The following is a 24,805-nucleotide window of genomic DNA, read 5'->3' as shown; positions in this document are numbered from 1 at the left end:
GTGATTTCCTTTGAGAATAAACTGCCTTTCCTAGCTTAAAAAGGTTGTTTTCTTATTATAAAAATAATATTTGCATAGAATTCATTATAGAATTTTTTTTTAAGAGTTCAAATTTTTATTGAACGTGTTACAAAAGACCTTTAGTCAAAAAGACCAAAGCCCATGTCATCATCAGACTCCTCAGATTCTTCTTTCTTTGCCTCTACTTTCTTCTCCTCAGCTGGAGCAGCAGCAGTGGAAGGAGCAGGACCACCTGCAGGGGCAGCCCCTGCAGCTGGGGCAGGCCCACCAGCCCCTACATTGCAGATGAGACTTCCAGTGTTGACATTGGCCAGGGCCTTTGCAAACAAGCCAGGCCAGAAAGGTTCAACATTTACACCCGCTGCTTTAATGAGCGCATTGATCTTATCCTCCTCGTTGTCGTGCAAGATGAGAGCCGAGTAGATGCAGGCGAGCTCCGAGACCGAAGCCATGGTGCGGGCGAGGGCTGGACAGACGCTGCCGGGCGCGGTGCTAGTCGCCGGATGAAGTGAGGGGCTCACCCCAACGCGGCCTTAGCTTCCTCGGAAGGACCGAGCACCTTAGCGACAGCTGAGGAAAGGACTATAGAATTTTTTGAAAATATCAGCAAACAAAGAAAGGGAGAAGTTCCTGTGATCACACTTCGCAGAGATCATCACTGGTAACCATCAAACAAAATTGGGATTCCGTTGCAACTGTAATTCTGTATCCTGTTCGGTGAGCATTTCCCCCATGTGATTAAATATCTTCTACATGGGGGTGGGGTGGGGAGAGGGTGTGGATTTCCAGGCTACAGATTTGTTGCATTTTATTTAGCCAATCTTTCATTGTTGAATATTTAAGAAACTGCCTTCAATTGGTTTGTTTTGGGCTTTGAGGCTGTTGATAGGTGCTACAATTAATATCTTTGTTTCACAAAGCTTTACACTTGACAAGCAAGTCCTTTGAATTCCTGGACCAGAGGACATGTGACAAATATTGCTAACCTAAGACATTTTCTAAGAGGGATTTTACTAATTTATACTCCCACGGGCAATTCCAGCGAACTTCACCAGAGGTGCTGTCAAAACCCAACCAGAACTCCCGGCCCAGCCTCTCGCCTCGCTTCGCCTTTTCCCGCCCCCTCGGCACACCCGCCGCCAGCCCAACCCCCTCGACCGCAAAGGCCCGCCCCTTCCTTACCCACACGCCTATTCTATCCAATCAAAAGCAGACTTCCCCAGCGTCACCCTATGGTTGGTAAGTGGAACTGTCCATCGCGCTTCGGGGCGGGCGGAGCGGACTGATGGACGTGGCGACGGGCCAGTATGAGCGCCGAGTGGGGCGTGCGTGGCGTGCGTGGCGCGGGGCCTGGAAGCGCCGGACCTGCGAGGTGTGCTGGCGGGCTGGGCAGTGAGAGAACCCGCGGCCATGGCTCCCAGCGCGCCCGCGCCCGAACCGACGGCAGAGTGTCCTAAAGGCATCCGGGCGGTGCTCCTGGGCCCGCCAGGGGCCGGCAAGGGCACCCAGGTGAGCTGCAGGGCTGGACTTGACGGCAGAACCCGTGGAGCTCCAAGGTCAGGGCGGCCAAAGGTCCCGATCGCCCCGGAGTGGGGCGCGGACTGGGGCCTCGGGCTTGGGGGAGCCCGGACCAAAGCCTGGGGTTCTGGTCAAGCGTTTGGGGAGGGTCAAAATGGTCGGGGGAGTCGGGGTTTGGATTAGAATTCGTGAGGGATCCATCTTAAGGTGTCGCGTTAGGGAATCTGAGGACCGATTAGACCCCTGAAGGGGTTAGAGGCGCAGAGGGCTTCAGGGGTAGAGGCCTGAGCTGAAGCATCTAGATCACAGCCCGAGTGGAGGCAGGGACCTGCGAATTCCCTGCGATTTGAATTGTCCAAAATGAGGGTTACGTTCCAGGCGCTCGAAGTAGGGGGATGTTTCTTATAGTGACTAATGACTGAGGGTAGAGGAGCATCTCCGGCACGTGGGCAGAGTGGGAGCTGGCATGTGCTGGGCAGGAGCACTGCTAAGAGGAGAGAGGTATGCCTGAGTGAGCCAGTTAAGTTGGAGGGGGCATGAAAGAGGGTACCTCAATTTACAGATATGAAAAGAGAGGCCCAGAGAGGTCGAGATGGGCCATGTGGAGCCTGGTACCTCAACAACTATGGGGCTCCAGGTGATTGAGCCTGAAGTTCCCTTCTGTCCTTAGCAGACTGCAGGGCCTCACTTAGTGTATGGGACATAATGGGCTCATAGACCACAGTTGGAATGTTCAGGATTTAGAAGCCCATATGTTAGTTTATCCGTGTCCTTCTACCGCCTGGGGTCTGGCAGCAACCCCCTACACCCTCTCCCTCAGGTCTCTTGCTTGTTGTTAGGTCCTGATGAGGGAATTCCCTGCTAGTCTGAGCTCCCAAGTGAATAAAGGTCTGTGGACTGCTCTGTGCCCACCTTCCTCATCCTAGCACTGGCAAAAATTGAGAAGTCTTAGCAAACAGACTGTTTTGTCTCACTCTTGAGCACCCACCATATGACTGGACCTTTGATGGGGTTACTGGAAATGGATGAATGGTACAGATGAGTGTGGGTAATGAGGAGGGAGGGAGGGCTGAGAGATTCAGTTTATTTCTGTGACTTTGCTTTTTTGCCTGTGGGCACTAGGCCAAGAGACCACACTCCCTTTTCTCTGTAGAACCTGAGGTGATTCATCCTTGAAGTAACTACCTAATTCCATTGTCCTCAGTAAGGCTGAAGTCACCTCTTTCCTACTGCCATCCTCAGATTTTTGCTGTGAGCCATCGACTATAAACATAGTATCTCAAATACATAGATTTTTTTTTTTAAGTTGATACTGAAGTTAACAGTTTCTGTGGTTGTGAAATGAACAACCCATTCCAGTGCTGAGACAAGGTATTTATAGTTTAACAAGCTATGTAACTTTTAAGCCTCAGTGTTCTCATCTGAAAAATGGGGATAATACCTACCTTATTCATTTGACATTTCATGAACACCAAACAATGGACATAGAGCAGTGAACAAGACTCATAAAGTCCTTGCCCACGTAGCTCAAAAGTTCAAAGGATATGGAGAGATTATGTTATATACAGCTATAAAGCACCTATTAATACATAGGTGACAACCTAGCACACAGTAGTAATTATTGGCTTCCTTGCCTTAGTAAAACATCTCCCTTCCCCCAGATGTATTTTAGTATGAAATTTTCATACTTTTCAATATTTCAGAAAGAAAATTAATATTATGGGCAATAATGGGAGTTGGTCAAAAAAGCTTTATAATAGCAAAAGAGAGATGATTAGAGCTGAAACTTGAGGAAAGACTAATATTTACATAAGCCATTTAACCTCCATCCCTCTCTTTCCATAATTGGTGCGGTAGGAATACTGGAGGTTGTAGTTTTATGGAGTTTAAAAAAAAAAAAAAAAGTTCATAAATCAGAGTGGCAGCCTACAGCATTAACCTGCCCACACATTCTGACTTTTCATTATGAAGAGTTCATTTTGTTTTGTTTTGTTTTATTTTATTTATACAAGAACCGGGGTACAGTCCAGATGTGCAAGAGAGTGAGAGGATTCACCAGAGACAGAGCAGGGGAACAGAACAGGCAGACTAATGAAATGCACTGCTGAGGGGAGCAGCGGGTGAGACAGGAGAGGTCTGCTCTCCATATGGGTTGCTCTGAGGCTGGTGGGGATCGAACTGGCACTGCAGAGGCAGAGGAGGGCTTCACAGCGCTGCGCTCAACCGCCTGCGCCACCAGGGAGGCCCAAGAGTTGTTTTTTTGTAAGATATATTTATGTATGCATACAAGAACTGGGGTACAGGCCAGAGGTATGGGGGTGAAAGGATTCATCAGAGACATTGAGGAGCAGAACAGGCAGATGTACTGAAACACACTGCTGAGGGGAGCAGCGGGTAAGACAGGAGAGGTCTGCTGCACCATGTGGGTCATCTCCCTGGCTGGAGATCGAACTCTTGCTACAGTGGCTGTGGATAGCTTCTTAGTGCTGCGTCTTCACCTCTTGCACCACCAGGGAGGCCCCTATGAAGAGTTTTGAATCCACGAAAGAAGACCAATGATAGAATGAGACCTGTGTACCCATTATTCAGTCCCAACAGATGACTGGCAGCCACTCCTTCCCATCCATTCTTCCTTTACAAATGACTTTAAAACAACGCCCAGATGGGGCCTCCTTGGTGGCGCAAGGGGTTAAGTACCGTACTATGAAGCAATCCACAGCCTCTGCAGCGCGAGTTCAATCCCCGGCCTGCCAGGGAACAACCCACATGGCGCAGCAGACCTCTCCTGACTCACCCACTCCTCCCCTCAGCAGCGTACTTCTGTCAATCTGCCTGTTCTGTTCCCCACTCTGTCTCTGGTGGGTCCTCTCACCCCCACATCTCTGGCCTGTACCCCAGCTCTTGTATGCATAAATAAAAAAATCGTAGGAAAAAAAATAAAAGAAATAAAAATAAAACAACTCCCAGAAATTATAACATTACATTTGGAAATATGGCAATGTATTGTCTCTGAAAGATCAATTCTTTTTAGTGAATAGGCACAATGTCCCCTAAAAATTATCAGTGTTTAATAATAGTCAGTGTTAATTTAACATTTCCATTTGTCTCACAAATGTGATCAGTTTCATTTATGTGTCCCCCTTCTTTTTTTGTTAATTGCAGTGTTTGGTTTAGCTTGGTGGAAGAAACTAAGCGCTTGTTCTGGGAGTATATCTCATTCTGGGAATTTTTTTTAATCATATCCCCCAGTGCACTTAATGTCTTCCTCTTTCCTCTCTGTTTTCTGTAAATTGGTAATTTGATCATACACTCAGATCTGAGTTCAGGTTTGGGGCTGGACTACATCTCAGGTGGTACTGGGCTGTTCATTAGGAGGCACATCATGTCTACTTGTCTGTGGTATTCAGTGCCTGGGCCCAGGAATTTGCCACTATAGGTGGCAAAATGGTGGTGATCTAATGATGTCATTTCTTTTTCATTTATTAGCTGAAATATTCCTATAAAGAGAAGCTTCTTGTCTGTTATTTGGTATGTTATTTGTATAGAAAAGGCAGGATAAGGTGGATGCTCATATGTGTCAGCCTTCAATATAATAAGTTGACCACACAGCATTTTCAGTTGTGAAATTTCACTTAAAAATCCAGCACTCCATTTCTCTTGAGAAATGGGATCTGGTAGCTCCAGGCCTCAGTCCTGGGTGGCCGTGCAGCTCTGGGGCCTGTGCGTGTTCTCCCCTTTCCAGCGCGCACCTCTTCACTGCCTATTGCTTACATTTGACCCATTTCATTTATTTGCATTGCCTGCTTATCCCCTTGGTAGATGTTTGCAGTCATTGATATAAACTCCCTAACCTGGGCCTCCCTGGTGGCGCAGCGGTTGAGCGCTGGGTTGCGAAGCTACCCGCGGCCTCTGTGGCACCGGTTCGATCCCTGGCTGCTCCCCGGCCACCGGAGGAGGGTCCCACATGGCGTGCAGACCTCTCCTGCCGCCCGCTGCTCCCCTCAGCAGTGTACCTCGGTCCTTCTGCCTATTCTGCTCCCTGCTCTGGCTCTGGTGAATTCTCTCACCCTCCCACGCTTCTGACTGTACCCAATGCATGTATAAACAAAACAAACAAATAAAATAAAATAAATAAATAAATAAATAAATAAAACATGCCTCTATAAAAAAAATAAATAAAATAAAATAAAATCCCTAACCTGGGGGTAGTGCCCAGCGCCTACTCAGTAATGTTTTTCTTCCCACTAGTACTTTTTATACCTGCATAGCTTAGTTATTTTATATATATTGTGTTGGCATAACTGAAATAATCTTTCATTTTAAAGAAAATTTCTCATTTTTAACTAAAATGGCTTAATGTGTGTAAACTGACAGCTTTTATATTAACATAATGTTTTAAAATATCTAAGGGGGGGGGGTGTTTGTTTGTTTGCTTCTTTTTAATTAAACTTATTTCCCTGTCTCCATTTTGGCATTGGATATCCCTGTACTGTGGCTACAACCAGGATGTATTCCCTGTTTTCTCTACCAGTCTCAGCTCATAGTTAATTCCACGTGTCCAGCTTATACCAGTTTTTTGAGGACATTCAGCCAATATCTCTCAAGTCTAGCTCTGACGGTTGTGTCATTGGGGTGACGCAACAACTCTCAGACCCATGCTCTAGTCCTCCTCTCACATTTAGAGAAACTGGCGTCCAAAGGGCTTGTTCTCTAGGTCACATAGCACGTAATAGGTGGGTCTTGCACCTTTATGACTCCAGAGCTCCTGCTCTTCCTGCTACTATCTGCATGCTGCCCTGAGTTAGATTTTCCTCCTACATCGAGCATCTTTTATTGGATAACTTCAGTGCTAGACAGAGAGCCACTCCTGCCCTCAAGAAAGGTGTAATTTTGTAACACCATCACCCTTTACTCCATTATGTGACAGATCCCAAGCTAAAGACTTTACATGATCATCTGATTTAATCCTGCAACACTGGGAGGCAGGTTCTCTTGTTGTCCATACCTTTTTACTGATAAACTAGGCCCAGAGGCTATATGTTGCCCAAGAACTACATAGAGTAAGTAGCAAAGGTGGGACTTGGTCTCATAACTGTTCTTGAGCACATCACCATCTTATGAACCTAGTTGCAGAGGTAGAGATGCAGGCATCCAACAGTACCTACTGGTGCAGAGTGCCACGTGGAGTGTCGAGAGGAGTGGCTGACAAATGCCAGGATAGTTCAGGATTAAAACAAAAATTGTAATTTGTTTAGCATCTTCCATTCTTCCTCTTACCTACCCAGTGATGGTCATTAAAAATATTCCCAATTTACAGATGAGGAAATAGTTTCAGTCACTGGTCTGCAAGATTATATGGTAAATTAAGAGGCAGAGCTGAAATTCAAACACAGGTAGTACTTTTTAAATTTAAATTTTTTTTTTTAAGATTTATCTATTCAAGGCCTCCCCTGGTGGCGCAGCGGTTGAGCGCTGGGCTGTAAAGCTGCCCACAGCCTCTGCAGCACTGGTTCGATCCCCAGACACTGACGAGGGTCCCACATGGCGCGTAGACCTCTCCTGCCGCCCTCTGCTCCCCTCAGCAGTGTATTTCATCAGTCTGCCTGTTCTGTTCCCCACTCTGGCTCTGGTGAATTCTCTCACCCTCCCGCGCTTCTGACTATACCCGGTGCTTGTATAAATAAATAAATCTTTAAAAAAAAAAAAAAGATTTGTCTATTCATGCATACAAGCACTGGGGTACAGGCCAGAGATGCAGGGGAGTGAGAGTATTCACCAGAGACAGAGTGGGGAGCAGAACCTAGGCAGACTGACCAAAATGCATTGCTGAGGGGAGTAGCGGGCGAAACAGGAGAGGTCTGCTGTGCCCTGTGGGTTTCTCCCTGGCCAACCGGGGATCAAACTGGTGCTGCAGAGGCTGCAGATTGCTTCATAGTGCAGTGCTTAACCCCTTGCGCCACCAGGGAGGCCCTTAAAAATTTTTTAATTGAAGTATAATGTACATAGAGAAAGGTACAAATATCATAAGCAGGTAACTTGATGGATTTTCACAGTATGAATACACTGGTGTGGCTTATACATATCAAGAAACAACCTTGCCATGCTGTGAAGTCCTCCTTGTGCTCTCTTCCAGTCTCAGACATACACACACAGAGCTCTATACCTTCCTCACAGACAGCACTAAGGTTCTGTGGGTTGTTTTTGTTTTTCAGTAAGGCCTTGTAGTATCGTGGATAAGAACTGGCACTTGACAGTGTGGGGTCAGTCGCTCGCTCTGCTGTTGATCACTAGCTATGTGATCTTGGGCACCTTAGCATCTAAACTTCATTTGTAAAATGCAGGTAAAAGTGGTTCCTACCGCATGGATTTGTTTTGTGTTAAGCATACTAAATACCATAAAACAATGCATGAAAAAACTGCTGAGGAGGTTGCAAACACTCCAACTTAGCTGATACTGATAACTCCTCAGAAGAGAAGGAATCGTTGGGGAGGTTTTTGGTGGGAGCGAGGTGCTCAAACTTTGACTAATAGAAGGGTAGCTTAGGGTCTCCCTGATGGCGCAAGGGGTTGGGCATCGCACTATGAAGCAATCCGAAGCCTCTGGCAGCACGAGTTCAATCCTCTACCGGCCATGGAGCAACCCACATGGAGCAGCAGACCTCTCCTGTCTCGCCTCTACTCCCCTCAGCAGTGTACTTCCATCAATCTGCCTGTTCTGCTCCCCACTCTGTCTCTGGTGAATCCTCTCACCCCCACATCTCTGGCCTGTACCCCAGCTCTTGTATGCATAAATAAATAAATCTTTTAAAAAGAAGAAGAAGAAGGGTAGCTTAGACCAGTACGGGGAGAAAAGGGATTCCTGCATGGATGTGACGGGACCCAGGGACCAGGAGAGGCTCGTGTTTTTGGGAAATACCCTGAGCAGCTTGCCTGCAGTGGTGTAGAGCTTACAAATAGGGGGCTTCAAGAGGTGAATTCAGAGAGCTTGGGAGGTGTAGGAAGTTGATGGTGGAGGGCATGGAGTACAGGTTAAGGTATTTGGACTTCTCCCCTGTTGCACTAAGGAGGCATCAAAGACTTCTTAATATGTGTGTTGGGGGTTAAGGTTAGTTTGGCCCAGTATTTTGGATGATCCAGCTGCATATGCAGGATCATTGGAGGTGAAAGAGGAAAAACTGGAGGCAGAAAGATGATTCCACGGGCCTCCCCGGTGGCGCAGTGGTTGAGCGCTGGGTTGTGAAGCTGCCCGCAGCCTCTGCAGCACCGGTTCGATCCCCAGCTGCTCCCCGGCCACTGGAGGAGGGTCCCACATGGTGCGCAGACCTCTCCTGCCGCCCGCTGCTCCCCTCAGCAGTGTACTTCAGTCCTTCTGCCTGCTCTGCTCCCTGCTCTGGCTCTGGTGAATTCTCTCACCCTCCCGCGCTTCTGACTGTACCCAGTGCTTGCATAAATAAATAAACAAATAAATCTTTAAAAAAAAAAAAAAATGATTCCACAGTGAGAAAACTGGGTTTAAGATTCAATCAAATCTCAACAACTGATAATTCCCCTTATTCCTCTAAACCCCAGGCACTGTGCTGAATGCCTTTACATACATTATCTTATCCAATCCCCAGAAACTGTGAAGTAGACATTGTTATCTGTACTCTAGGGATGAAGAGTAGGCCACATATCTTGTTCAGAGGACACAATGAGGAAACTGTTGATCTGGTTTCCAACCCAAATGTATACCATTATGAAACCCGATCTCACACCACTGTCTTAAGGCTTTGCAGAATGACAGCCTGTTAGTAGGCCTGGCTTTGTGTTTTTAGTAAGTACCCAGATGATTGTAATAATACACTGCCCTTTAAAAGCACTAAATTTACTGTGCTGCCTCTCTACTGGTTTTAGCCAGTCCCACCCATGCCCCCCAAAAGTTTACACTACCCTACTCCTGACCCCTGTACTTATAGAGGTGTTGGGCCTATTTCTTGGGCTCAGCAAACAGTCCTTGGCTAGTGAGACATCAGAGGCTCAGGACCCTGGCAGTAACAGAGTGTGGTTGAGGGTCAGCAGCACAGCCAGGCCTAGAAGCTCATTAAAAATGTAGGTGCTCGGGCCTCCCCGGTGGCACAGCGGTTGAGCACTGGGTTGCGAAGCTGCCCGCAGCCTCTGCAGTGCAGGCTCAATCCCCAGCCACCAGGCGAGGGTCCCACATGGCGCGCAGACCTCTCCTGCCACCCACTGCTCCCCTCAGCAGTGTTCTTTGTCACTCTGCCTGTTCTACTCTCTGCTCTGGCTCTGGTGAATTCTCTCTCCCTCCCGTGCCTCTGACTGTACCCAGTACTTGTATAAATAAATAAATAAATCTTAAAAAAAATGTAGGTGCTCAGGCCCTGCCCTATGGAATCAGAACCTGCATTTTTGCAGTATCCCTAAAGCATAAGCTTGAAGTGTGAGGGGAGTATAATAGTTACTTTGTCAACCTGCTTCTGTGGTAGGCAGGTAAAGAGTGCTACAAAGAAGAAAGTGGAAGGTCTTTCATTTATGGATGCTTACTCTGTACCTAATGTTTTAGACCCATTTCATTAATCCTCACAAAAGCTCTATGATGAAACATTATCCCCATTTGATTGATGTAGAAACTGAGGTTCTGGAGAAGTTAAGCACTACCCTAAGGTCACACAGCTGTTGAATGCCTTAACCAGATTCATGTGCAAATCTGGATCACTCCAAAGTCCATACCCTTTGCAGCCCCCAAGTCTCCATGCAGCCAGCAGGGAATGAGGAATTGGTTTCCGCCATGTGAGTCTTCCCTGTGAGTGTTCTTTCATGTGGCAGTCGAATCCAGTCAAACAGGGATGTAATAAAACAGCGTTTAGGTTCTATGCTAACTGCTCTTCTCTGTGGGGTTTTGGTCAGCCTTTTCCCTTGTATAAGTTTTTTACCCAAATTAATTATAACAGTTCAAAGAGAAAGGTTGGCAAAAAGCACCCTTCTCTGGGTATATGGCCACTGTGGTCTTCATCTTCCCCTCGCTGCCTCCAGGCCTAGCAGCTGCAGCACTTACAGTCATAGTCATGTAAGAACTTTGGCAATAATCATTCAGCATATTCTGTGCTGGGCATTGTGCTCAATGTTTTATAAACATAATCTCATCTAAATTTCACAGCAGGGCCTCCCTAGTGGCACTGGGGCTTCGGCGTTATGAAGCAATCCGCAGCAGGAGTTCAAGCCCCAGACAGGGTGCTGACCCACATGGTGCAGCGGATCTCTGCTATCTCGCCCACTGCTCCCCTCAGCAGTGTATTTCAGTCATTCTGCCTGTTCTGTTCCCCACTCTGTCTGGTGAATCCTCTCACCTCCTGGTACCTCTGGCCTGCACCCCAGCTCTTGTATGCATCAATGAATAAAATAAATCTCAATCTGATAACCTGCCAATAAATCCTTTTTAAAATAAATAAATAAATTTCACAGCAACCATGTGAAATTTTTTATTCTTCCTGTTTATAATGGGGAAACTGAGGTTTATGTGTCACTAAAGTGTCTAGTAAGAGTAGTGACAATAGGTAATATGACAGACAGCTTTCTATATGATAGGTATACTGTTTTTAGTGCTTTCTGTGTATTATCTCATGTGATTCTTATTACAACCTTATAACAATTTTACATTAGAATAAAAGGTACTTTCATCATTTCCCCCCATCCTCAGGTAGCCTGACTCCAGAACCTACAAAGTTTTTGTTTTTTGTTTTTTAGGAAATTTTATTTATTTTTTTAAAGATGTGTTTATTCATGCACACAAGAACTGGGGTACAGGCCAGATGTGCAGGAGGGTGAGAGGATTCACCAGAGACAGAGCAGGGAACAGAACTGGCAGACTGACTGAAATACACAGCGGGCAAGACAGGAGAGGTCTGCCTCACCATGTGGGTATCTCCCAGGCAGGCCGGGATTGAACCTGCACTGCAGAGGCTGTGGACAGCTTCACAGCGCTGCGCTCAACTGCCTGTGCCACCAGGGAGGCCCCAGAACCTACAATGTTGACTGAATCTTGGTTTTGTTTTCTTATTCACAGGCACCCAAATTGGCCAAAAATTTCTGTGTGTGCCATTTGGCTACTGGGGACATGCTGAGGGCCATGGTCGCTTCTGGCTCAGAACTGGGAAAAAAGCTGAAGGCAACCATGGACGCCGGGAAACTGGTAGGTGTGGGCACAGTGAATGTGAACATTCCTCAGTCTAGATCTGCACTAACATGGCAGCCATCTGTTGCATGTAGCTATTAAAATTAAATTTAATTTAATTTGAAATTTGATTCCTCGGTCTCACTCGCAACATTTCAGATGTTTGCTAGCCAGAACATTTACATCATCATAGAAAGTTCTATTGCACAGCCCTGTGCAGTTTAGCACAAGTTATTCAGTTCATTCTGAATTCGTGGCACTTACTTTACCCACAGTATTCTAGATGTTCTGTTTTGCTGATGCATTTTGTAATATGCCCAGTTTTCGGGGCTAAAATTGAAATAGCTGTGTGTAAGCTGGAACTTAGGGATATATTCAAGAGAGCACTCAGGAAGCAACAGAATGTGTTAACCCACTTTTGTAACTATGTTCTGTGTCTCTCACAGACAAGTTACTTGACAGTTGATAAAAGTAAATCCTTTCCATTTGGGGATATAATAGCATTTTCCTCTGGTTTTAGACTAGTTGGTCCAGTTGGACAAATACAATATTATCTGGCGAAGCTTTGATAAGTGCCAGAGTTTAATTGTAACTGAGTTATCCTGAGACTGTGCCTCAGGAAATCACCTTCAGTGGTCATTTTGTGCTTGTCCCTCTAGTGTTTGCTTGAGGAAGGTGCTGGGCTTAGCCTCTACCCCTGAATTGTCTCCCATTAGGCTTTGAGATTCTGTATCTCTATCAAATAGTACCCCCGCCCACCTGTACAGCTGCCCCTTTACTTCCAGCTTTCCCCTCATGTTAGTCAGGCCCTGAGTCAAGATAGAAAGCCAGCTATTTTGGACTTTGGGTCTTGGCAGAAGATCCTGTACTGAGAAAAAAATGGGATGTGGCAATGAGCTTGCTTATCTCCAACCTTCACTTGGTCGCAGAATTTATACTTTGTCCCCAAGTTCACAGCTGGTCCCGGGAGATAAGAGCATTAGTTACCCAGATGGACAGCCTTCACCATAATATTAGCAGGAAACTTTTCTTTCTATGTAGGCCCTATAGGAAAACCAGTTTTCGAAAGCTGGAAGGAACCTCGTTGGCATATTTAGAGAGACTGTGTTGAGCTGGCTCCTCAGACTGACCCAACTCGCCAGTTCAGCGAACTTTTCTCTTGCTTCACATCTGGGATGTCATGGGCCACTTTACTGTTAGCTTAAACAAAATCATGAAACAGGAAACATTGGTGCCTTTCTGCATCTGGTCAGCCCCCATCTCTCCTAGAGCCTTTGTTCAGTTTTCTTTCCACCATATGACCTCACTTTTCTTCTGCTTTGAGAACAGTTAATTGCTATAAACTGTTACCTACTGGTAGGAGTACTGTTCTCTACTGGTAGGAGAGGACTTCAGGACCTATGACATGGAGCACTCCTGGTGGGGGAATCCTCTTCCCTTACCTAGATGCAGAAGAATCTCAAGAGAAGACAATGTATATAGAACAACCACAAAAATAATTGTGACGCTGAATCTTTCAAGTGGAACCATTCTACATTTGCTCTGATTTTTGCTTCTGTGGAGTCAGAAAGGCATGCTGTTTAATAAGCAGGTTGTGTCAACACAAACTTGTGACCCTGGAGTTAGACTAATGTCCCCGAGTTCATAGACTAAACCAAGGCTGTTTTTCCCTTGACGTCTAGGTGAGTGATGAAATGGTAGTGGAGCTCATTGAGAAGAATTTGGAGACCCCTCCATGCAAAAATGGTTTTCTTCTAGATGGCTTCCCTCGGACTGTGAGGCAGGCAGAAATGGTAGGTGGCTTGATTTTCTATCACTATTGCATGAAAGCAAATGCTGGCTCTTTACATCCTAATTCCTTTGAGGAAAATGGGTCTGATCAACCTCTGGTAGCTTACTCAGGTGAGCCACACACTCTTTTACAGCTTGACAGCCTCATGGAGAAGAGGAAAGAGAAGCTTGATTCTGTGATTGAATTCAGCATCCCAGACTCTCTGCTGATCCGAAGAATCACAGGAAGGTATTTGTCCCCTGGAGTTCCCATCTTTTCCCACTTCCTGCAAGCTTTGTCAGCTCAGAGGAAACCACGCTTGCCTAACCTCAAGCGAGAGGTTGAGGAGACTCAGTGCCATTTCAGTAGGGATTGATCTTATTTGGTGACACTCTCTGAAGGAGTGACATGGGATAGGGATCAGGAAGCAGGAGCAAGTCCCTTTGAACTCTGACACTAGGCAAGTTTCTTATTTTTTCCCCTGGACAAATTACAATGTTTATGTGAAAGAAAGGCAAGAAAGGTATTTCTTCTCTTCCCCAGCAGAACATTAGTTTTATGTCTATTGACTAGTTTTATCTCAACATTATCTTTTTTTCTTTCTTAGATTTCCATCTATCCCCCCTCTTTTTTTTTTTTTTAATTGAGGTAACATTAACGCTATATATGATTTAGGGGAATGGGTTCCTACATCATCCCCACCATCAAAGCACCCATAGTCCTTTAACCTAGATTATTGGGCCCCTTCCCCACTTTATTCCCACCCCTACTCATCCTCCCCCTCTAGTAGCCTCAATTCTGCGTGGTATTTCTAGGGTTTGTTTTGGTTTCATTTTGTCAGTTCTTGTTTTGTTTCTCTGTATTCCACGTATAAGGGAAATAATCTGATATTTGTCTTTTTCCTTCTGTCTTATTTCACATAGCATAATTCCTACCACTTCCATCCATGTTGTCACAAATAGCAAGAGTTCATTTTTTTATAGTTGAGTAGTATTCCATTGTGTATGTATACCTCACCTCAATCTCCGCTCTGTCATTGAGCATTTAGGTGGTTTCCATAACTTGGCTGTTGTAAATAGTGCTGCAGTAAACATAGGAGTGCATATATCCCTTCAAATTAGTGATTTTGTATTCTTCGGGTAGATACCTGGAGTGGAATTGCTGGGTCATATGGTAGATCTATGTATAATATTTTGAGGAACCCCTCACTTTTCCTTAGGGGCTGCACAAGTCGACATTCCCACCAACAGTGCATATGAGGGCTCGTTTTTCAACACCCTTCACCAACATTTGTTCTGTCTGGGTTTTTTTGATGTGGTCATTCTCAGTAGAATGGGATGGTATCTCATTGTAGTTTTGATTTGCATTTCCCTGGTGATAAATGATGCTGAATGTTGTTTCATGTACTTTTGGCCATTGTATGTCTTCTATGGAAAAGTGTCTACTTAGCTCTTCTGCCCATTTTTTTTTTTTTTTTTAATTTTGTTTGTTTGTTTTGTTTATACATGCACTGGGTACAGTCAGAAGCGCGGGAGGGTGAGAGAATTCACCAGAGCCAGAGCGGGGAGCAGAGCAGGCAGAAGGACCGAAGTACACTGCTGAGGGGAGCAGCGGGCGGCAGGAGAGGTCTGCGCGCCATGTGGGACCCTCCTCCGGTGGCTGGGGAGCAGCCGGGGATCGAACCAGCGCAGCAGAGGCTGCAGGCAGCTTCGCAACCCAGCGCTCAACTGCTGCGCCACCGGGGAGGCCCACTTCTGCCCATTTTTGATTGGGTGCTCTGTTATCTTTTTGTTGAGTTTTATGAGTTCTTTGTAGGCCTTGGATATTAGCTCCTCATCAGATATATGATGTGCAAATATTTTCTTCTTTTCAGTGGTGTCTAGGTTTTTTGAAGATTTGTTTATTTATGCATACAAGAACTGGGGTGTAGGCCAGAGGTGCGGGGAGGGGGGCGGTGAGAGGATTCACCAGAGACAGAGTGGGGAGCAGAGCAGGCAGATCCACTGAAATACACTGCTGAGGGGAGCAGCGAGCACGAGACAGGAGAGGTATGCTGTGCCATGTAGGTGGCTCCCTGGCCAGCTGGGGCTGGAACTCAGGCTGCCGCTGTGGGCCTGCTTGGTGGTAGCCCTGAGACTTAACCCCAAGGCCACCAGGGAGGCCAAGATAGACATTTTTAACAATGTTAATTCTTCCATCCCATGAGCATAGACTATCTTTCCATTTTCCTTTTCTTTTAACAATTCTGTGTAGTTTTCATTAAATAAGTCCGCCACCTCCTTTATCAGGTGTGTTTATTCCTAGGTACTGATACTTCCTGATGCTGCTATAAACGTGATTATCTATGTGGCTTCTTTCTCATCTAGTTCACTGTTTACATGTGGGAATGCGACAAACTTGTATGTTGTTTTGTCCCTCCCACTTTATGCTTCTTGTTCCTAATAGTTTTCTAGTGGAGTCAATAGGATTTTCTACGTATATTAGGATGTCATCTGCAAACAATGGTAGTTTTCTTCTTTTCCAGTTTGGATTCCTCTTATAATTTCCCTTGCTCTAGCTGGGTCTTCCAATATTTAGCTGAACAGCAGTGGTGAGAGTGGACATTCTTGTCGTGTACCTGCTCTCAGAGCTTTCGGTTTCTCACATTGACCTCCAGAGCCATTGTTTTTAATTGCTGCATCATATTCCACAGTAAATGAACCATCATTTGCTCAATTGTTCCCTTATCATTATAAATGTATGTTTCTTTCAGTTGTCCATTGTTAAACTGATGCTATAACTATCACAGTACGTAACTTTTTTATTTAATTAGGAAAGAAATGTTACCATATTTCAAATTTTATTACTTTGATTACCTAATGAGATTAAACTTTTTTCCCCATGAATCTGCAGTCTGTATCTTTCAGGAGACAAGCAGATGTGTAAACAGACAATAGAGTGAATGTTAGAGATGTTTTCTGAAGTCTATATCGGAACTATCCTTCTTTTCAGTTGCCCAGGTTTCACACTTCTAGCTGTTCCAGAGCCCCTTCAATGCAGGGACTTTTGTTTCTTTGCATCCCTTCTAGGCAGAGTAGACAAAGTTGGTATAACCCTACCAAGAAATGGTAGGGTTAACAAGAGGGGGCATCACCAGCACTGAAGTCCCTGGTGGACAAACAGATATTGACAGAACTAGGTGACATTGGGTGCCTTTCATCCAATCGTGCAGCTTCCTGAGGGCCTGCTTTGTGTGCAGCACAGAACTAGACTCTGGGGTAGGGACCAGCAGAGGCTATAAAAGGTACCTCATAGTGGTGTCCACCTCTGACCTTAGAGTGTCTGTAAGCCATACCGGAAACCTGGGCTGCCTAGAGCAATAGGGAGTTCAAGAAGAAAACCTAGGGAAGGCTACCTAGGAGAGGTGTAGTATCCCATCTGACCTTCCTGGATAGACTATTTCAGTGAGGCTTTCCCGGAAGAAAGTAGAAGCAGTAGTGAGTGGGCTGGGGAGGGGCTATAGCTGGAGCTAGTGGCAGACATGTCTGTCCAGAGTTGGAGGAATGGTCTGTAGAGGTGGGGGTAGAATAGGGCTGTCAGGAAGGGAAGGTGGGAGTTTGTCTGAGCAAGGTCTGCTAAGGAAGCGGGTAGACATGGCAAAGAATCAGAAGTCATAGGATGTTCTTGATCCAGTAGATGTGGCAAAAACAGCATTCTAAGAATGGTGTTAAGGCTGAATTGGGGAAGAAGAGAAACAAACCTGGACCCGTCTGGGAGCCTGATTGTGATCTGCATGTGAAGTAAGGAGACTTTCACTAGGCCGGGTTGGTGGGGAGTAGCGATTCTGAAAAACTGTAGGATTGCTGAAGAAGGGAAAGGGAAGACTCAGCAATTCGGTGTGGAAGTGAGTGGCTTAGTGTGACCCCACCTTCTCAGAGGAGGAACCATGGCAGGTCACACTGAGGACAATATTTTTACAGGTTCACTGCAGCCCGGTGGCAGCTGCTTTCTGCACCGGAAGCTGCTTTCTGCTTCTAGTCCACTATGCTGATTCTAGGAAGAAAAAAAGACAGAAACTGATCAGTTTAATATGGATTTTATTTAGATCTGACATAAGGACCCCTCTATAAATATCTCATGGATTAGCTTTGCCCTCTCTTCTAATACTTTTAGGGGTCATCTGCTATTTCCTGAGCATGTTCAGTGGGTGGGTTTTTGGGTAGCCTATTCATTGTAGGCTCTCCGGCACTCTAATTATCCTGCCAGGTAACCGACTGGCACCATTAGCCTAATGTTTCCTTACAGCCCCATCTTGTGGATGAGAAAACAGGTGTCTGAAGTGTCACAGTCAGGGTAGCAGTGACAATAAAATCCCAGCCCTGTTCCCTCCACATCATCCACCTCCAGGCCAGGTTCAGTGGGGCCCACCCCATTTTGGGAACATAAAGATTGAATTTTGTTTCATACCCTTTTAGCAAATGAGTCTTACATTCCTTTTCAAATGGTCTTTGTGAGTGGGAAAGGAGCAGGGAAGTGTATGTCCGAAGGTGTAAATGAAGGACCGAGGGACTCTGGGAGTGAGTGAGAGAGACAGGTGGAGAGGAGAGGTGTGCTTGCCACTGCCTGGCTGCTCTGTGCCCTGCTCTCCGGAAGTAGGGCCACATCTCACTCCCAACCCTTCCTAGGGGGAAAGCTATTCAGCTTATACTCTCCCTTTCCCTGGTGGTCCCAATGTTTGAAAGTCTCCAGTCCTCAACGAGGACCCGACCTCATGTTACATGACTGCAGTCAGAGGCCCACTTGGCACAGCTTATTTACACAGCATCACCTTGTCCCCAGTGCTCTCAGTGGGCCCCCTTGTGCTATCATTGGAATGCTTGGCTCCCGGAAAATGTGCTAGTGTTAAAACACAGCATCACGTCTTAGAAACGCACAGCTTCGCTAGTCTAACTTGGACTTTACCAGCTGTTGTGCTGAGAGAGTGATCCCCTTAGCCATCAGAGCTGCTAGGCAGGCCCGGGATGCCCGTAGCACCCCAGGAGAACTAATAGCTCTAGGACTGTGCAAATATCACTTCTCGGTCTGCCAAGAGATGAAAAATGTTGGGAAGCTCCAGTCTAACAAACCTTTGTAAGGAGCGCAGCCATCGGTGAAGTAAGCAAACCACATTTGGCACAGGAGTAGGAATCCACAGGAGCGCTAGCAAACCCTGGCTGCTGAGCCGTGCTTGGCTGCTTCTTCTGGCCACTCCTGGTCAGGAGCACAGGCACATCGCCGAAGGGGACACAGCACAGCCAGAGCTACTACCAGCTCCATATTCAATAATGCCAAATAAGAGCTAGTTCTTGGACTCTTTGTTCCATGACTTACCTCATATGTCATTCTTGCTGATGCCTGGAGTATTCCCTTCCAGGAGCAGGGCTTTAATCTCCGTGACCACAACAGGGTGCTGCCCTGAGGTGGGGTGTGCATCCATAGGGTGTTATTTTTCTTAGAACAGATTTCCAGTTTCATAACTAAACTAGGATATTAGATAGAGCTAGTTTCTCTGTCTCTCTCTTCTGTCCCCCGTGGCACTTGTATAAATGTCTGAAAGGATTGTCACATTTATTGTAGTTAATTATTTGTCTCCCCCACAAAGTGAAGCTTCACAAAATGAAGCTGCTTGTGAGGAGGGGCCTTGACTCACGGCTTCATGACCCTTGGATTCAGCCTAAGGCCTGAGTCACACCAAACACTTAGTACATGTCTGTTGAGTGCACTGGTGAGTAGGATGGATGGCTGTGAGACCAGCACCAGCGTTCCTTCTTTTAAGTTCTGAATCGAGTAGTCATACCAGCCTCTTTGGCCAACGCACAATGCTGGGTAAAATTAGAAAGCATGCTCACTCTGTCATAAGCTCTCCTGGAAGCCCCATTCTTGTCTCAGCAAGGGATGCCTAATGCCGGGTTCTCCGCTGGGTGACACCTTAGATCCAGCTTCTCATCCAGCTGCTTGTCACCTTGGGGACCCCAGGGATGCAGGATACTTTCTGACAACCTGACTCATGTTCATTTGCTGCCTTTCAGGCTGATTCACCCCACGAGTGGCCGTTCCTACCACGAGGAGTTCAACCCCCCAAAGGAACCCATGAAAGATGACGTATGTAAACTCAGAACAGAAAATTTCCTTCTCTTTCCTTCCCCTTTCTTCTTTGCTTCTCCCCTCCTCCCACGCCCCCTTTGTTTTTTCCGTCTTCCCTTTATTTCTATATTAGTAACTTAATTTGGAGAAATAGCACTACCAAGTAAATCATATGGGCTGTGGCTCATCTATTCACTGTCTCTCCAGGTGGTACATTGCTTAACCTTGAGGTAGGTAACAGTGCCAGCTACTTCCCAGTACCCAGGCTCTATCTTTTGTCCAGAGCAGCAGTGTGGTGATCCAAATAATAACTAATCGGGAAAAGGCTGCTTGGAAACCCAGAGTTAGAGCCAAGGTGGGGAGGATAGTACCACAGAGAAGTTTGTTGACCAGTCCTGCCTCCGAAGAATGTCTTCTGTCTCCAGTGACTGCTCTGCTGTGCCATACAGACTTACAATCTTTTGGCTCGATTAACACTGCCAAGTTCTCATGACAGTCTTCAGTTGCTTACAGAATTAGGAGGGAGAGTCCCATACATGCTCACTGTAACATTTGCCATAATAGTCTGTTTTAGAATATGCAGGCGACAGTAGGAATTTTCTCAATTTACCTTTGTCATCTGAGACCAGTTCATACAATCATACAAGTTCTAAAACTACCTCAGCTTAGTCACATTTCCCAAAGTTGATATTCTACCACCCAGTTTTCTCTTACTTGGCTTGTCACTTCCAGAACGTTAGTGGCCAGCACCCTACTAAAAACACTAAATACTTTGGCAACTAAGATTATAATTACGAATGCATCTCTGATGTTGGTGTTTTTTCCTGGTCTCGGGCCTCCATCTTTATTACATCTGATCCAAAAAATGTTCATTTTAGACGCTTAACAGCTGAACAGAAGCTGTGAGAGAGAGACATTGCCCATCCTCCTCTCAGAACACCCATTCCTCAGTTACTATTCAGGCTTCCTGACTTCCTTGGACTAGCTTCCAGGACCAACTTGCTGGGTGTAGAGTTTTTGTTAGAGAAGATCTAGAGTGTGTCTTTCCTTGTGATGTGGGATCAGAAAGCATCTCAGATCTTCATGTTATCAATAAGAAAATCTTGCTAATAGTTCTGGCTTGTCATTGCCCTCTTCTGTTCTCAGATCACCGGAGAACCATTGATACGCAGATCAGATGATAACGAGAAGGCCTTGAAAATCCGCCTGGAGGCCTACCACACTCAGACCACCCCACTGGTGCAGTACTACAGCAAGCGGGGGATCCACTCTACCATCGATGCGTCCCAGACCCCTGATGTCGTGTTTGCAAGCATCCTAGCAGCCTTCTCCAAAGCCACATGTAAAGACCTAGTTATGTTTATCTAATGTGGGTCCATCCAAAAAGGAATTTCTTTATCCTATCCCTGTTGAGGGCATGGGTTGGCGTGCAGAGCAGGCAGAGGGATGCTTCCTCAGGCCAGCAAGAATATCATTTGATGTATTGATTAAAAAAGCACTTGCTTCATATATCTTTGGCGTGTGTGCACCTCTCATCTCATCTGTGTATATGTGTGTTTGTGTAGAAGTTTACACTTCCTACTTTCTAAGTTACAGGCGAGGTGGCTTTATCAGTTGTTTACTTCTGTAACCATACTCTTGATTTTGTTTTTTGGCCAGAGTAAGCGAACTCAGGTATCTGAGAGGCATCCCAGTTCCATGGTATTTACTACATCTCCAACAGCTGATTAGAACTGCAGGGTCACATCAAGGGCATGAAGTCAAGACAGCAGATTATTGGCTGAGAATTCCACTTTCTAACCCATAATGAAAAACCACATGAGCCAGTATGTGGACAGGGAGCATTAATTTTTTTCCCCCCAAGTGGAAGGAAAAAGGCACTTATATTACAGATTCCGGAAATTATTAAAAGAGAGTATCAGCATAAAATGAGCCAGACCCACTTAAAATATTTTTGCCATCTGCATCATGGTGCTTGAAGCAGAGATTGTTTAGGACCTGTATTTAAAAATGAATTGTTGCCGAGAATTAAAGGTGAAAGGTCCCTTTGAATTCAGACTATCTTCTGAACATCCTGGCTGGGCATCTGCTTCCCCATAGAGAGACCAGGGTGGGTCTGTTCATTTTTATTTCCAGTGTTTGCCCTGTGTTTCCAAGTATGAACAAAACTGTGATCTGGAGATGATCTATTCTTGGATTTATTTTGATTAAAATTTATTGAAACCCAGTCTCTCCAGGGTGTAAAACCCAAATCAGATGTTTCCCTGTTCAACTCAAATCCTCTCCTTTTGAGATATAGTCCTTTACCCATCACTTCCTGTTGGTGGTGACCACAGACTTCCCCAAGAAAAGGTTACCCCAAAATAAGATCATCTGTGGCAGTCCCAAGCTTTCATTCCTTTCAGCTCCCCAACTATTAAGTGTTTCCTGGGGTCCATGCTGTGCCTTCTGGTCTCAGCAAACCTGAAGTGATAGACTGCTATGAGGGAGCACAGACATAGTGGCCTCTGGAAAAGCCATTAGAAAATCAGTGACAGGTCCAGTAAATAACGCCTCCTGCTTCAACATAATCTGCTTGACTCAGTGCAGTGGACTCTAAAGTGCCCAGTCACCATCTGACCTGAGCTCTCGTACTATTTATGGGACTACCAGAGGCTTGTTTACTGTCCACCTGGAAGCTGGGTGTGGGTATGTCGCGTTCTTGCTTCTCTCTTTGTCTGGTTTGAATGAGTGTCTGCTGGCTCTGCTCTGCCTTGTTCCCTGGCTGTCAACTAACTCCACCCATTCTTAACGGAAACCCAGTCTGGCTTGGGGCATTTCTGGGAAGCACATGACTTCTGGGAATGGGCAAACAAAAGAGTGAAGCCAGAACTACCAGCTGTGTCTGTGGGGATCTGGGATCTTTCTGTGGGTGAGGGTGGTTGTGTGAATCTTAGAGTTGTCTCCCATTTGAGGACAGTTGTAAGCACTTGGCCTCAAAGTTGATGTCCTTGAATATTTGCAAGTTGAATGTGTGTGATCCTTGTTCACATAGTTGCCATCCATCCATGTACACTCACATGTGCACGTGCATACGTGTGATACTTGGAGTGCTGGTGAGAATTAGAAGACTGGGGCGGGGGCGCAGGGGGTCCACAAGCCCTGTAGGGGCTGGTGAGGATTTGATTTTTGCTTCATATAATTCCAGAGCCTTAACCTCGGCAGGCATGAGGAACTTTCACCTGGCAGAGAAATGTCCAGTGTTTAATGCATTTGGTTGCTGGGGCGTGCATGCCGACCCACTCTGATTTTTACTTGGTTTTTAAAATCCCATTTTGTTCTCTCTTGTTTCCTCTCTATTTCAGCCTAGTAACAGAAGGCCAGGCGAGACTGCACCGCTGCTCATCACCCCGTGACGTGTTCCCCGCTCTTAGGTGCTGGGCAGAGGGGAGGGGTGGTCAGGGTAAGGAGGGAGAGGGAAGAGTGGTGAGGGGCTCAAGAGGAGTATTGGGAGAGTAGCAGCGTCGTAGTAAAGACATTTCTCTTACACATGGTAGGAATCTTAAGAAGTGTAAGTTAAGGGGAAAATTAATTTTTAAAAAACTGATTGGAGGGTATAAGTAGAAATACGGAGATACAGTGTTACTTCTAAGGACTCAAGTTTTCATTTATTCTGGACTAGTGACAATATTCTTAAGGCTAATGCCCTAAGACCTCAGCTTTTATCTCAGAACCTCATGGGATACCAGCCTAGGAAATCAAACTGTATTATCCTGTCTATCCTGCAGCTTGGAACAGGGAGGGTTTGACGGCCCTGGTTCCCCACATCATGAGAGCAAAATTTGAAAGAGATTTGGGTGTGTTTGTGGGAGCAGTGGCTCAGCAAATCAAGTTTACTGGAATTGTACGGAAGGGGGACCAACCTAGTCTCACTCCCTTCCCTACTTACCACTGATTGACTGGTCTACCTGTCCTGGGTGAGCTCTCAGCTGCTAGCCAGCATATTCCACAATCCTATACTCTTGCCTTCTTTTACCCATGATGTGTGAAGGAACCCTTTTTATTAAATAAGCAAGTGTCCTGAGCAATATCATCCAAAGATTGTCCTTTCCATCCTCAAATCCTGTGACTGGGATCACTTGACAGCACTGTGATGTATTTTCAATGAGGTGCCTTTCTTAATGGACCAAATGATGCCTTGTTTGGCCCCTAATCAATAAAGTGTGTTAAAAGTTTGTATCCCCTATTGTGGTTTTTCTTTTTCTTTTTTTTTTTAAGAGGATCTGGGATAGAAAAATGACACTGAATTAGCATCTGGCTTAGAAACTCTTGTGGTCACTGAAAGCCTTAAGGTGGTGAGGTCCAAGTATGTGCTCATAAGATAAGCCTGCACCCTCTTGACGTGGAGCTCGCAGGCAACCTTTTCTCGAACCCAAGGACAAGACAGCTTGGCCTAGTGGAGACAGCACTGTGTTTGGATGTCAGGGAATGAGTGACAAATCCCAGCCAATCATTGACTCTGCTCCCATATTCTTATCTGTGACAAGGTCGGTGATGTTGTCTGTCACACTTTTTGGCATTAAATGAAGTTTACAGGAAGGTTTTGCATGGTGCCTGGCACACAACAGACACTGAATAACTGCTAGTTGGATCTGAATATACACAGAGAAATACCTACTTCCTGCTGGACTGGACAGTTGTAGAGTGTATAGTTCTCCACAGCCTAGAAAGCCAGTGCTTCTAATCCCCAAGCCAGATCTTTGGCTGCCATCCCAACTGCCTCTTTAACACCCTTGGTAGCATCTTTGTAAATCCATTTCTTCCCCAGCAAAAAAAAACTTAAATCATTTGTCCAAGCTGAAGCTTTCATGCTGCTCAGAAGGGTTGCCTTTGCCAGTGAGGTTTCTGAGAAATGACTGCTATTCCCAAAACCAGACGAGGGAGGCTGGAAGCGCCACCATTCTTCTTCAGGCTTTCTTGTTCTGGCATGAGGCAGAGTTGGCACTGACTTATTAACTCCTGCTGCCTGAGCCAGCTCCCTCTTCGGCTTCACTTCCCCACCTCTGCAGTCATTGTCAGGTGTCCACATGACTTACTCGCTCTGATCTCTTCATTCCCCGAACTCTTTGAAAATGAAAATTGTCTTCCCTTTATTGATCATGCAACAAACTGCAGGAAGTATTTGTCAAACCAGCCTGGGAGGCCACATGGTATGGTTGAAAAGAATAAACTGCAAGAAGACCAGG

The 24,805-nt window shown here is 45.8% G+C and overlaps 2 protein-coding genes across 4 annotated transcripts; one reads left to right on the top strand and one right to left on the bottom strand.

Annotated features, from left to right (window-relative positions):
• Positions 1-101: 101 nt before the first annotated feature.
• Positions 102-597, bottom strand: LOC119236203 (60S acidic ribosomal protein P1-like). The gene has a single exon (XM_037499916.1). It carries the CDS (start codon positions 471-473, stop codon positions 141-143), a length of 333 nt encoding a protein of 110 aa, XP_037355813.1. The 5' UTR covers positions 474-597; the 3' UTR covers positions 102-140.
• Positions 598-1,385: 788 nt separating this feature from the next.
• On the top strand, positions 1,386-23,832 carry AK2 (adenylate kinase 2). 3 transcript variants are annotated; one of them, XM_037498587.2, is made up of 7 exons: positions 1,392-1,530; positions 11,600-11,725; positions 13,390-13,500; positions 13,633-13,727; positions 19,526-19,598; positions 20,727-20,922; positions 22,925-23,832. In XM_037498587.2, exons 1-7 carry the CDS (start codon positions 1,432-1,434, stop codon positions 22,927-22,929), a joined length of 705 nt encoding a protein of 234 aa, XP_037354484.1. In that variant the 5' UTR covers positions 1,392-1,431; the 3' UTR covers positions 22,930-23,832. The 3 variants fall into 3 exon arrangements, with proteins under 3 accessions (XP_037354485.1, XP_037354482.1, XP_037354484.1); XM_037498585.2 differs by lacking the exon at positions 22,925-23,832 and having other exon boundaries at positions 1,391-1,530; positions 20,727-21,092; XM_037498588.2 differs by lacking the exons at positions 13,633-13,727; positions 20,727-20,922; positions 22,925-23,832 and having other exon boundaries at positions 1,386-1,530; positions 19,526-19,597.
• Positions 23,833-24,805: the final 973 nt, after the last annotated feature.

Source organism: Talpa occidentalis, unplaced genomic scaffold (genome assembly GCF_014898055.3).
Source record: "Talpa occidentalis isolate TD23 unplaced genomic scaffold, MPIMG_talOcc4v2.1 talOcc4.9, whole genome shotgun sequence".
NCBI classification, from domain to species: domain Eukaryota; kingdom Metazoa; phylum Chordata; class Mammalia; order Eulipotyphla; family Talpidae; genus Talpa; species Talpa occidentalis.
This window is presented reverse-complemented; position numbering and strand designations above follow the sequence as displayed.